Source organism: Hypanus sabinus, chromosome 11 (genome assembly GCF_030144855.1).
Source record: "Hypanus sabinus isolate sHypSab1 chromosome 11, sHypSab1.hap1, whole genome shotgun sequence".
Taxonomy (NCBI): Eukaryota; Metazoa; Chordata; class Chondrichthyes; order Myliobatiformes; family Dasyatidae; genus Hypanus; species Hypanus sabinus.
The window spans coordinates 44,288,664-44,303,140 of NC_082716.1; the positions used below are offsets into that span (position 1 = coordinate 44,288,664).

The window sequence follows — 14,477 nt, forward strand, 5'->3', positions numbered from 1 at the left end:
CATAGCAACATGGAGAATTTTAAAGAGATTCTCCAAGGTATTATGAAATGACTAGTTTACTCAATTTTTAAAGTTTTTAAAGTTTTAATGGGCTTAATGGATCAGTGAAAAGAAAGAGTTTTAACATATATAAAAATGAAAGTAGATAAAGCTTTTTTGCAGGAAACACATTTAACAGAGATAGAACATCAGAAATTAAAGAGAGATTGGGTTGGAAGTGTTATTGCAGCTTCATTTAATTCAAAGGCGAGGGGAGTTGCAATTTTGGTTAATAAAACCTAACCAATTAAAATACAAAATGTACTAATTGATTCTGCAGGGAGATAAGTGATTATACATTGTCAAATCTTTTTGGAATTATGGACTCTTATGAATATTTATGCACCAAATGAAAATGATGCAAAATTCATACAAGAAGCTGTTTTGAATTGGGCGGACGCACACGATAAAATATTAATAGGTGGAGACTAACTTTTGTCTAGACCCAGTTCTAGATAGGTCAGCTAAGGTTGTTACAAAATCAAAAGCAATAAAACTAACTTTATCATTGACGAAAGACTTAAATTTGATTGATATATGGAGAAGAATTAATCCAAGAGAAAGAGATCATTTTACTCAAATAGACATAAAACTTATTCAAGGATTGATTTTTCCTATTATCAATATCAATAAATATTATCAATATTATCAATAAATATTAAGGATAGAGTGAAAAGTGTGGAATATAAAGCGAGAATACCGTCAGATCATTCCCCCTTGATAATGACAATGATAATGATGGATAAGGAGGAATTGATTTACAGATGGAGATTTAATTCAATTTTATTAAAACGTCAAGATTTTTGTGATTTTATGGGAAAACAGATCCAATTTTTTTTGGATACAAACTCACATTCAGTGGAAGATAAATCTATATTACGGGGAAACGATGAAAGCATATTTGAGGGGCCAGATAGTAAGTTATACTTCTAAAATTAAGAATGAATATATGGTAGAAATAGATCAATTAGAGAAAGAGATTACAAAGTTAGAAAAAGAATCTCAAAGATATATGACAGAAGAAAAACAAAAACTTGTCAATAAGAAGTTACAATATAATACGCTCCAGACATACAGAACAGAAAAAGCAATTATGAGGACTAAACATAGATATTATGAATTAGGTGAAAGATCACACAAGATTTTTGCTTGGCATTTGAAAACAGAACAGGCTTCCAAAACAATAAATGCAATTAGAACAAGTGCAAATAAAATTACTTATAAACCTTTAGAAATTAATGAAACCTTTAAAAGATTTTATTCCAAATTATATCAATCGGAATCACAAAATGAGGTTGCTGAGATAGAATTATTTTTTTTAAATCACAAATAACTCTTCCAGAATTGAATTCGGAAGAACAGAAAGGATTAGATATGCCCTTTACATTAAAAGGGGTTGAAGCAACTCTAGGATCACTCTAGAGAAATAAATCTCCAGGAGAAGACGGTTTTCCGCCTGAATTTTATTAAAAAATTAAAGATTTATTAATTCCTCCCTTTATGGAGTTAATATATCAAGTAGAAAGAACACAAACTTCCACAATCTTTTTCAAAAGCGATCTTAATAGTATTGCCAAAAAAAAGAGAGATCCTTTAAAACCAACATCATATAGGCCTATATCTTTGTTGAATACGGATTATAAAATAATAGCAAAAATTTTATCTAATAGATTATCTAAATATTTACCAAAATTAATACATACGGATCAAACAGGCTTTATTAAAAATAGACAATTAGCAGATATTGTAACTCGGTTACTTAGCATAATTCATTTGACACAAAAGGAGGAAATGAGTGTGGCAGTTGCTTTGGATGCAGAAAAAGCATTTGATAGATTGGAATGGGACTTTTTAATTTAAGGTATTGGAAAAATACAGGTTAGGAAAATCTTTTATAAACTGGATTAAAACCTTAAATACTAGTCCCAAAGCTAAAGTAGTGACAAATGGTCAAATTTCAACATCATTTCAGTTAACAAGGTCAACTAGACAAGGCTGTCCATTATCACCTGCCTTATTTGTATTGGCGATAGAACCATTAGCTGAATTAGAACCGATTCAGATATTATGGGCTTCAGAGTTAACCAGGAGGAATACAAGATTAATTTATTTGCTGATGATATTCTGATTTATCTAACAAACCCATTGCATTCGTTGCATAAACTATCTTTTAGATTAGAAGAATATGGGAAAATATAAGGGTATAAAGTAAACTGGGATAAAAGTGAAATTCTATCCCTTACTAAAGGAGATTATAGTCAATGTCGATTAATAACTCAATTTAGATAGCCGATAAATGGTATAAAATATTTAGATATAAGAGTCAATAACAATATAAAGAACTTATATAAATTAAATTATTTGCCATTATTGAAAAAAATTCAAGAGGATCTTGATAAATGGATGATGTTACCAATAACATTAGTAGGTAGAGTTAATGCTGTAAAAATGAATATATTTCCTAGATTACAATATTTATTCCAAACATTACCAATACAACTGCCACAGAAGTTTTCTCAAGAGTTGAATAAATGTGTGAGGAAGTTTCTTTGGAAAGGTAAGACGTCAAGAATATCATTGGAAAAATTGACATGTAAATTTGACCTAGGAGGGTTACAACTCCCAAATTTTAAAAATTATTATAAAGCAAATCAACTTAGATTTATTGCATCTTTTTTTGATGAAGATAAACCGGCATGGATTAGAATAGAGTTAGATAAGATAGGAGAAAATATACCAGAAGATTTTATATATAAATGGGAATCCAAATGGTTACGGGAAAAGAAAGAATCTCTTATATTAAAACATTTCATTGATTTATGGAATAAGATAAATGTTGATGATGAGATAAAGAAATCTTTATTAGCAAAGAGAACCCTAATTCAAAATAGACTCATTCCTTTTACAACCAACCAACTTTTATATAACTCGTTTCAAAAAGGGATTAGATATAAAGGTGACTCTTTTGAAGGAGGTATATTGATGTTGTTTGATCAACTAAAGAATAAATATCAAATATCAAATAACACCCTTTCCTGTTACTTTCAATTAAGGGCTTACTTAAGAGATAAACTGGGTCAAACAATGTTAACGCTGAAGCCTAATGAAATAGAGATTTTAATTCAAAAAGGAAAAATTAAAAAATTTACTTCTTGTATGTAAAATTTGATTCAAAAACAGACAATTAAACAAGGAATTCATAAGTCAAGACAAAAATGGGAAACTGATTTGAATATTAAAATTGATGAAACAAGTTGGTCAAGACTATGCCTTGACAGTTTGACAAATACAATAAATGTCCAACGTAGATTAGTACAATACAATTTTTTACATTAATTATATATTACACCACAAAAAATAAATAGATTAAACCCAAATTTATCTGACCAATGTTTTCGATGTAATCAAGAAATTGGTACTTTTTTTACACTCTACTTGGTCTTGTTTTAAAATTCTTAAAGACTTTTACTGGAACAAATTATTGGAATACAACTTCCACATAACCCAATATTATTTTTCTTAGTCGATATTGAAGGGATAATACCGAAACCTAAATTGAATAAATATCAGAAAATATTTATAAAAATTGCATTGGCAGTAGCCAAAAAAGCTATAGCAGCTACTTGGAAATCAGATTCATACTTAACTATGGACTGCTGGAATAATGAAATATTTAGCTGCATTCCACTTGAAAAAATTACTTATAATTTAAGAAATGAATATATTTCTGAAAATTTGGCACCCTTATTTACAAAAGATAGGATTAAATATATAGCAAACACGAGGAAATCTGCAGATGCTGGAAATTCAAACAACAACACACACAAAATGTTGGTATAACACAGCAGGCTAGGCAGCGCTGTTGACGTTTCAGGCCGAGACCCTTCATCAGGACTAACTGAAAGGAAAGATAGTAAGAGATTTGAAAGTAGTGGGGGGGGGGGGGGAAATGTGAAATGATAGGAGAAGACCGAAGGGGGTGGGATGAAGCTAAGAGCTGGAAAGGTGATTGACGAAAGTGATACAGAGCTGGAGAAGGGAAAGGATCATGGGATGGGAGGCCTCAGGAGAAAGAAAGGTGGGGGGGAGCACCAGAGGGAGATGGAGAACAGGCAAACAACTAAATATGTCAGGGATGGGGTAAGAAGGGGAGGAGGGGCATTAACGGAAGTTAGAGCAGTCAATGTTCATGCCATCAGGTCGGAGGCTACCCAGCCGGTATATAAGGTGTTGTTCCTCCAACCTGTGTTTGGATTCATTTTGACAATAGAGGAGGCCATGGATAGACATAATAGAATGGGAATGGGACGTGGAATTAAAATGTGTGGCCACTGGGAGATCCTGCTTTCTCTGGCAAACCGGGCGTAGGCATTCAGCGAAACGGTCTCCCAGTCTGCGTAGGGTCTCACCAATATATAAAAGGCCACACCGGGAGCACCGGACGCAGTATACCACACCAGCTGACTCACAGGTGAAGTGTCGCCTCACCTGGAAGGACTGTCTGGGGCACTGAATGGTGGTGAGGGAGGAAGTGTAAGAGCAGGTGTAGCACTTGTGCCGTTTACAAGTATAAGTGCCAGGAGGGAGATCGGTGGGAAGGGATGGGGGGGGGGGGGGGGGGAAACGAGTGGACAAGGGAGTCGCGTGTAGGGAGTGATCCCTGTGAAAAGCAGAAGGGGGGGGGAACGCATTTGTTAGTCGGGTTTGGTGAGACCCGACGCAGACTGGGAGATAGCTTCGTGGAATTTCTACGCTCGGTCCGCCAGAAAAAGCAGGATCTCCCAGTGGCCACACAATTTAATTCCATGTCCCATTCCCATTCTGATATGTCTATCCATGGCCTCCTCTATTGTCAAAATGAATCCAAACTCAGGTTGGAGGAACAACACCTTATATACTGGCTGGGTAGCCTCCAACCTGATGGCATGAACATTGACTTCTTTAACTTCCGTTAATGCCCCTCCTCCCCTTCTTACCCCATCCCTGACATATTTGTTTGCCTGTTCTCCATCTCCCTCTGGTGCTCCCCCCCCCCTTTCTTTCTCCTGAGGCCTCCCATCCCATGATCCTTTCCCTTCTCTAGCTCTGTATTATTTCCGCCAATCACCTTTCCAGCTCTTAGCTTCATCCCACCCCCTCCGGTCTTCTCCTATCATTTTGCATTTCCCCCTCCCCCCACTACTTTCAAATCTCTTACTATCTTTCCTTTCGGTTAGTCCTGACGAAGGGTCTCGGCCCGAAATGTCAACAGCGCTTCTCCCTATAGATGCTGCCTGGCCTGCTGTGTTCGACCAGCATTTTGTGTGTGTTGTTGGATTAAATATATAGGTTCTTCAAAGATAAAATTATTAGCTATTTGGGGGGAAAAAATAAATAAAGATATATACTAAAGCTATTTTGAACTCCATGGAGCATGTGGGGATCTTCAGATATCCAGGCAATCTTTCTTTCTTCTTTCTTTCTCTTTTCTTTTCTTTTTTTTAGATAGGGATCTTAAGGGCTGATATTAACTTTCATTACTTGATTATTCTATTCATTTTATGTAATTCTCTTAAAAATTTAATAAAAAATATTTTTAAAATTAATTACAGCTCATTGCTGAACACAATCATTCCTACCGCTCTGATCAAAAACCTTGAAAATCTGGGCCTCTCTACCCCTCTCTGAAACTGGATCCTTAGACTTTTCCACCAGAAGACAGTCTGTGTATTGAAAATAACATCTCCACCTCTGATAATCAACATTTGCACATCACAAGGATGTCTACTTAGCCCACTGTTCTACTCTCTCTACACCAAATGACTGTGTGGCTAAGCAAAGCTCAAATGCCATCTATAATTTTGCCGACAACACAACTATTGTTGACAGGATTTTAAATGGTGATGAGAAGGCATAGAGAGCAAGATATATCAGCTAGTTGAGTGGCGTCACAACAATAACCTTGCACTCAACATCAGTAAGACCAAAGAATTCATTGTGGACTTCAGAGATATTAAGACAAGGGTGCATACACCAGTGCTTAGATTTCAAGTTCCTGAGTGTTAACATCTCTGCAGATCTATCATGGGCCCAGCATATCAATGCAATAACAAGGAAGGCACAACAGCGGCTGTATTTCATTAGGAGTTTGAGGAGATTCGGTATGTCACCAAAGACACTCTCCAATTTCTACAGATATACTGCGGACAGCACTCTAACTGGCTACGTCACCATCTGGCATGGGGAGCGGTGGTGAGGAGAAACACTGCACAGGATCAAAGTTAGCTGCATAAAGCTGTGGACTCAGTCAGTTCCATCATAGGCACTAGCTTCCCCAGTATCCAGGACATCTTCAAGGAGCAATGTTTCAAAAGGGCTGCATCCATTATTAAAGGCACCCTTCACCCAGGACATGTCCTCTTCTCATTGTTACCATGAGGCAGGAGGTACAGGAGCTTCGAGGAACACACGATTCAGGAAAAGCTTCTTCCCCTCACCATCAGATTTCTGAATGTACATTGAGTACTATCTCTCTACTTTTTCCCCTCCTCTTTCTTCATTATTTAACCTTTTAAATATATTTATACTTACTGCAATTTACTCCTTTTATTATGTATTGCAATGTACTGCTGCACATAGCAACAACAGATGCCAATGATTCTGAAATTATCTGGAAAATACTTATGCACAATTGCTCTAAATGAAAAAGGCTGGAAAACATACATGGAGTCTTTTGCAACATGAAATGTTCATCACAAATAAACAACCTCACAACTATTTTGTTAATCCTTAAACCAATTTCAGAGAAGAATCAGAATCAGGGTGGTCATCAGTGACATATTGATAAATTTGTGGTTTTGCAGCAGCAGTACAGGACAGTACATTACAACAATACAAGTTACAATAAAATAATTTTTAAAATGAATAAGTAGTGCAAAAAGAGAGCAAAATAATGAGGTAGTGTTCATGGGTTTAATCTGATGGTACAGTCAATGTTTTGGGTCAAAATGTCGGCTCTACTTCTATTTTCATAGATTCTGGCTGGCCTGCTGAATTCCTTCAGCATTTTGTATGTGTAGCTTGAATGCAAACAGTTTGTTGGCCTTTATTCTAAGAGTATCTGAAATCAAGAGACAGAGCTGGCTCCAATTGTTTAATACCCTGATGAAACCACATCAGAAATATTATATACAGGCCTGGCTTTCCTCCCCAGGGAAGGAGGAATGTTTTGAAGATTCACCAGATTGATCCCAGGCTTTGCATATTTGTCACAACATGGAGAGATTAAGCAGACCAGGCCAGCGCAATTCAAAAATGAGATGATCTATTGAAACATAAAAATCTTGCAGGTCATTTGATAGACTTGAAGTGGGGATAATATTTTTCTTAACCGAGGCATCAGTCACCTCTGGTAGTGATTGGCCATTTTAAGTCATGAGGATGAAGATATTTATTTATGAACACGGAACTTTAGGTCTGGAACGTACTGCCAGGAATAATAGTGGAGTCACATTCAACTTTACAATTTTAAAAAAAGTACCAGTAAAAAAGTAATCACAAGATTACGGGAGAAGACCAACAGATTTATGTCATGCATCACTAGTATGGACTCAGCAAGCTAAATGTTAGCCTTCCTTACTGTAGTCAATACAATGAAAACTGTTCTGAGCATAATTGAAACATGGTGTATAGTTCTGTGAACAATATATGAAGGAGATCACAATCAGGAGGCACACTGAAGGTTTAGTATAATTAGAGCAGGTATTTGATGAAAGGTATTTGATTAAACATGAAATTTGTTTATGAAAAATGTGAATCATACACTTCAGGAGCAAGAAAGCAAAACAATAGCCTTCATTACCCAATGACAATTCTGTACATTAATTAAAAATTAATGGACCACATTACTCATCACTCCTTCTCATTGACTACATCTTTTCTTGTACCAGCACCTGTCACAGTACCAGCTTCAGTTCCCTCCTTTAGCCATTGCACAGTAGAAGTCCTGTCTCCCACTGATGCATTATTGAAGACACATAATTATCTACATTTAAAATTCACACAAACACATACCTAATCCTATCACCCATCCTTTGGATAGCTCGAAGTGTTAGGACAAATAAAATCATGCAGGAAGGAAACAAGTCCTTTGGCTCACCATGTCCATGCTGGTCAATCTATATTAAATTACATGCTCCAGTACTCATTCATAGCCTATATGCTATTACATTTCAAACCCTCATCTAAATACTTCAGTGTTGTGAGGGGACCTGCCTCCAACAAATAAAATTACTTACACTCTGAAATACGAGTACTTTATTATTTACTACAGATCCAGTTAGGGCCCTTTAATACAAAATAAACGGTAGGACAGTGTCCAATCATGCAAAGTAAAACCCACTGGCGTTAATTGTTTTCATGATAGTTCAATCGTATGAAGATTTTAAAAATACAGTGGATTCTGGTTAATAGGGACATAGCAGGACCAGTACATTTTGGCCTAAGTAAGCAACTGCTCCAATTATCTTAAGTTTTAGGGAAGCAATTACAAAGATATCAAAAAAGACAAACTGTTTATCTGAATAACAATTTATGTACTTAAATGTAATACAGAAAAAAACAGAATGCTACCAATACCTCTACTATACCATAAAACTGTATTAGTTATTGACAAAGGGATTCCTAGTGTACACTGCTGCATTCTTTTGATTGACTGCAAATAAACATAAACCAGTGCAGACAGCTAGTGAAGATAATGGACTGCCTTTGTACAATGGTTTAGATGACTGCAAACTTTAATTCTTTTTCATTCTAAACTTCAAGATGATTGTCGATACCTTGAAATTCTTTGTAGTTCATAACTTGAAGTAGTGAAATTATTTCATTTTCACTCCCCACTATTTCTGGCATCTCCAAGCCCGAATGTTTGACACCACTGTGAGGAAAACAGGTCTGAATTGCCTAACTGCATATTTCTCACCAAATATCAGTGATAAAAATCAAACACACACAACTAAGTCTATTTAAAAGTCTATTCACTCTAAGTATGGTATAGTGTCTCACGGTCACACCAGTGGACATCACTGATGCTAGTTAGAAACTGTTCAGCAAGTCTCCCATCCCAATCCAGTGGCATAATGAAGGGAATTCCAGCTATTTTCTCAAATAGCTTTTGCTCTTTAAGAGTTGTTCCAAATAAGCAGCTGCCACAATTAACCAATGCCCAATTAATCAGAATCCACTGTATTTATATACTCATAAACATGGAATTAAATGAACAAACAGATGTTCTTTTCACAACATGAGACAATTATTAATGAAAGGTTCTGAAGGAATAAACAGCAAAGGAAACTGCACTGATATACAGTGATTACTCATATTTTAAAGGCCAAAATAATCTCACACTCTACAGAGAAGGGAGACAAAAAACTGCAGCTGTCTTCCAAACCATCTTCGCCTTCCAACAAGATCAAGGCTAACCTATCTAATAAAACTTAATTTCTTTAATATCCAGAAATCTAGAAATCTCAGTTTCAGACATTAGCTATAACTGAATATCCACAAGAATCATCATCAACATGTGCTGTGCATCATGAGATACATAGTCTTATGACTATGTTTTTCTACAGGAGTGGTTTGCCATTGCTTTCGTCTTGGCAGTGTCTTTACAAGATGGGTACCCCAGACATTATCAATACTCTTCAGATACTGTCTGCCTGGTATCAGTGGTCACATAACCAGGAATTGTCATGTGTATTAGCTGCTAATAAGATCATCCATCACCTGCTCCTATGGCTTCAGGTGTTCTAGACCAGCGGGAGGGGTCAAATCACAAACAAGAGAAAAGCCTCAGATGCTGGAAATCTGAGCAATACACACACAAAATGCTGGAGGAACTCGGCAGGCCGGGCAGCACCTATGGAGAAACAGTACAGTCGGCACTTCCGACTGTATTCATTCAGTAGAACTGGAGAAAAAAAGATGAGTAGATTTGAAAGGTGGAGGAAGGGGAGAGAGAAACACCAGGCAATAGGTGAAACTTGGAGGTGGAGGGGGGGAATGAAGCAAAGAGCTGGGAAGTTGATTGGTGAAAGAGACGGAAGGCCATGGAAGAAAGAAGGGGGGGGGGGGGGGTAGGAGCACCAGAGGGAGATGATGGGCTGGCAAGGAGATAACATGAGAGAGGGACAAGGGAATGGGAAATTCTGTTTGGGTAGCCTCCAACCTGATGGCATGATTTCTCAAACTTCCAGTAATGCCTCCAACCCCCACCCCACCACCTTCACTATTTCCCATCTTCTTATCCCTCTCACGCCCGCCCATTGCCCCATTGCCTCCCCTCTGGTGCTTCCCCCCCCCCCAATTCTTCTATGGCCTTCTGTCTCTTTCACCAATCAACTTCCTAGCTCTTTGCTTCATCCCTCCCCCTCCAAGTTTCACCTATTGCCTGACACTTCTCTCCCCCCACCTTTCAACCCTCAGCTTTTTCCCTCCAGTCCTGCCAAAGGGTTTCGGCCTGAAAGGTTGACTGTACTTTTTTCCATTGATGCTGCCTGGCCTGCTGAGTTCCTCCAGCATTTTGTATGTGTTGGCCAGCGGGGGTGCAAAGCAGGTGCTACATCTTGCCCAAGGGTGACCTGCAGGCTAGTGGAGGGAAGGAGCACCTTTCACCTCCTTTGGTAGAAACATATCTCCAACCTGTCAACCAAGATCACAAGAATAAAGATCTCCAAAGATTCACCACCTTGAGTGAAGAGATAGGCATTCTAAAATTACATTCATCTTACACCATGTAATGAAAAAGGATCAACATACCAATTTAATCAAGAGCAGTAAAGTGGATTCACTTAAAATAAGGCTAACAAGGCTATTTGTCTTTTAACTATCCAGTATTGTGACTGCATATTACACAACATTTCCTCAGAAAAATGAAATCACTTCTTTTTTAACATTTCAAAATGGCGTGAATTTACTGAGGGCATTTTCCCCTATTCCAGGTCCACGTGTAATGAATTTTGTTTACAAATTAAACGTTCAAATATTTAACACTAAATTATATAAAAATACTTCGTCATAAATATTTAGCAAAGTTTTTGATTGATGATGTGCATCATGCATTTATAAACAAAGGAAACAAGGGTTTAACAAATATTTCGGTGTAACGAACACTCTTCAACAGACAGCAGATAACACTAGACTGTGTGACATTCTTTTGTAAAGTGAACCTATCATTTTTCTACCTGATAGTGTGGATTTGCCGTGCTCTGTGGAGCATTTTGCACACTCGTGGGGGGGGGGGGGAATACTTGTACTTTTGTTCCACAAAGCCACCACCTAATAGGCCACTCGACTATCCTAAAGCTATTTCACCTACTCTCACCTACCAGCCTGACCCTTTAAACTGGAAGTCCAGCCCATTAACTATACGTTCATTTGCTAACCCTATTTAGTTGACGAGCCAATTTTACGAACTAGGAACGCGATTTGATGGCTGCCCCGTCACACACGCAGCAGGTTGCGCCCGCCGGGGGCTGTAGGCCCTCTCTCGCCTTGCTGCCGAAGTTGCTGTGATACACGAATGCAGCCCGCCGTAAAGGCAAACGGGTGGGGATAAAAAACCTGCAGGATGACAAGCGGGCTGCGGCTCCCACTCCGCTCCCCCGACCCGGAGGCCACTAATTCACCTCGAATCCACTCACCGTGTAGTAAGAGAGTAGGCCGGCATTGTAGTCGAGCACGAACCAGCGGTACTGCCATCCTTTCATAACGTTGGTCCACTTGCTGAGCGGCCCTTCCATGATCGACGCCATCTTCGGGGAATGATAACAAACCGACCACTACGTCAGCGCCGCCTGCTCATTGGGAAAAGAACTGAGCTGAGGGGAGGAGACGCAGATTTTATCGCTGACAGAGAGCTTTTTTTAAAGTGGCCAGGTTTACACGCTGACTATTTACGGTGACACCAACTCCGTATTAACTTAGCTTATTCTCACGATTACTTGCCTCTTTCCCTCTCAGTTGCTCAACCGGCTCAAGACTGTCTGCTAGAGAGAATCAGATCATCAGCTGTAAAGCCAACGCAGCGGATAAAATCAATGAAGTGTGAAACAGTTTACGGCAAACAATAACGGCCGTTTTGTTTTGTAACATAAAAACTAAAAATGCTTTCTCAGCTCTTAAAACACATGAGTTAACTATCAGTTCATCAACATAAAAGATTCTGCAGAAGCTGAGAATTCAGAGTAACACGCAGAAAATGCTGGAGGAACTCAGCAGATCAGGCAGCATCTGTGGAAAGGAATAGAGTCGACGTTGCGGGCCGAGACCCTTCCTCAGGACTGGATCGTCTTTAAAACGTATGAAGTTTCAGAGGACTGTATAGTAAATTGACAAACGTTACACATGCATAAAAAGTTAAATATTAAGTTATATGTAACACTGAATGGTGTTAAAGTGTAATAAATGGAATCAAATAGTTCTTTCACAGGTTAATTTCAGAATGTACTTGATACATTGCCTGGCAAGCCCTACCAATAATTCATCTTCATTAAGTGATTTGTTCAGGCAGAGACAGTTGAGATATTACCACCCAGATACAAGATCCTTTACTAATCACAATCACCCCTGACTTGGAATTATTTTGTCTTTCCATCATCCTAGCAAGTACAGATCTTAAAACTCCTTACTCAATGACTCATGTGAGTACTCCCACAAGCCAATAAGGTGGTTAACCAACACCTTCTTATGGCAAATAGGAATGGGCAATTAACAAAGTGAATTTGTACTGTACTTACATAGATAATATAAATAAATCATATTTATTGAATGAAATGATGTCTTTATGGATACTTATCAGAATCAGGTTTATTATCACCACCCTGTGTTGTGAAATTTGTTAACTTAGCAGCAGTTTGATGCAATACAATGATAATATAGAAAGAAAAAAAGTAAATCAATTGCAGTAAGTATATAAATGGATGAGGAGCGATTGATAAGTTCGTGGCCTAAGGTAGACGGCGTCACTTGTAGAAAACCTACAACACATAATTTTCAACATAGTCCCCTCCTACATGTACACGCTTAGTCCAGCAGTCGTGGAGATTACGGATCCCTTCTTTGTAGAAGTAGGCATCTTGGACCTCCAGAAGTGGTCCACAGCAGGGGTGATTGATTTGTTTGTGGCCTAAGTTATAAGGAGATGAGTTATACAGCACTTATTACATGCACGTGCAGTTCAACTCTGAGTGATTATGCTGAAAGTTTGAATTTAATAACTCATCTCTTTCTATGATGGCTAGTATCCAAGATGGAGCTGACTAATTTTACAACTTCCTGTACTTTCTTTCAGTCCAGTGTGGTAGCCCCCACCCCTCCCCCCCCCCCCCCCATCAGTGATACAGCCTGTCATAATGGTCTCCATGGTACATCTATAGAAGTTTTTGAGTGTTTTAGTTGTCAAATCAAATCTCTTCAAACTCCGAATGAAATAAAGCTGTTGTCTTGCCTTCTTTATAGCTGCATCGATAAGTTGGGACTAGGTTAGATCCTCGGAGATCTTAACACACAGGAGCTTTAAATTGCTCACTCTCTCTACTTCTGATCCCTCAATGTGAGGATTGAATTGAATTGTCTTTATTTTTTACATCCTTCACATACATGAGAAGTAAAAATCTTTACATCTCCACCTGAATGTGCAATGTGCCATTTCTAGTAATTTTTATCAGTCAGTATAGCTTCGAAATATGATTGTGTCAGGGCGAATTAATCACTCTGATGGCCTGATGGAATAAGCTGTCCCAAAGCCTGTTAGCCCTGGCTTTAATGCTGCAGTACCGTTTCCTGGATGATAGCAGCTGGAACAGTGTGTGGTTGGGGTGACTTGGGTCCCCAATGATCCTTAAGGCCCTTTTTACACACCTGTATCTGTAAATATTCTAAATAGTGGGAAATTCACACCTACAGATTCTCTGGGCTGTCTGCACCACTTTCTGCAGAGTTCTGCGATTGAGGGAAATACAATTCCCATAACAGGCTGTGATATAGCCAGGCGGGATGCTCTTAATTGTGCCCCTGTAGAAAGTCCTTAGGATTTGGGGACTCATGCCAAACTTCTTTAACCATCTGGGGAGAAAGAGGTGCTGTTGGGCTTTTTTCACCACACATCTGGTACGTACATACCACGTGAGATCCTTGATTATGTGCATACCGAAGAACTTGAAGCTGTTGTGCAACAATGAGGGAGAGGTTGTTTTCTTGACATCACTGTGTCAGAATGATGTCTTCTTCTCTGTCGGCTGCCTGGTTATTATTTGAGGTAAGGCCAATCAATGTAGCATCATCTGCAATTTTAATTAGCAGATTGGAACTGTGGGTGGTGACACAGTCATGGGTATGCAAAGAGGAAAGGAGGGGACTTAGAACACAGCAATTGGGGGGCCTCCTGTGTTGAGGGGCAGAGG

The 14,477-nt window shown here is 38.5% G+C and overlaps 1 protein-coding gene across 2 annotated transcripts in view; it reads right to left on the bottom strand.

Annotated features, from left to right (window-relative positions):
- Window positions 1-12,780, bottom strand: part of osbpl9 (oxysterol binding protein-like 9) — a 201,014-nt gene extending 188,234 nt beyond the window's left edge. For both annotated transcript variants that reach the window (XM_059984253.1, XM_059984252.1), the window contains exon 1: window positions 11,718-12,780. In XM_059984253.1, the coding sequence (XP_059840236.1) occupies window positions 11,718-11,828 (111 nt within the window). In that variant the 5' untranslated portion in view covers window positions 11,829-12,780. The remainder of the gene's footprint in view (window positions 1-11,717) is intronic.
- Between the last annotated feature and the right edge of the window lie 1,697 nt (window positions 12,781-14,477).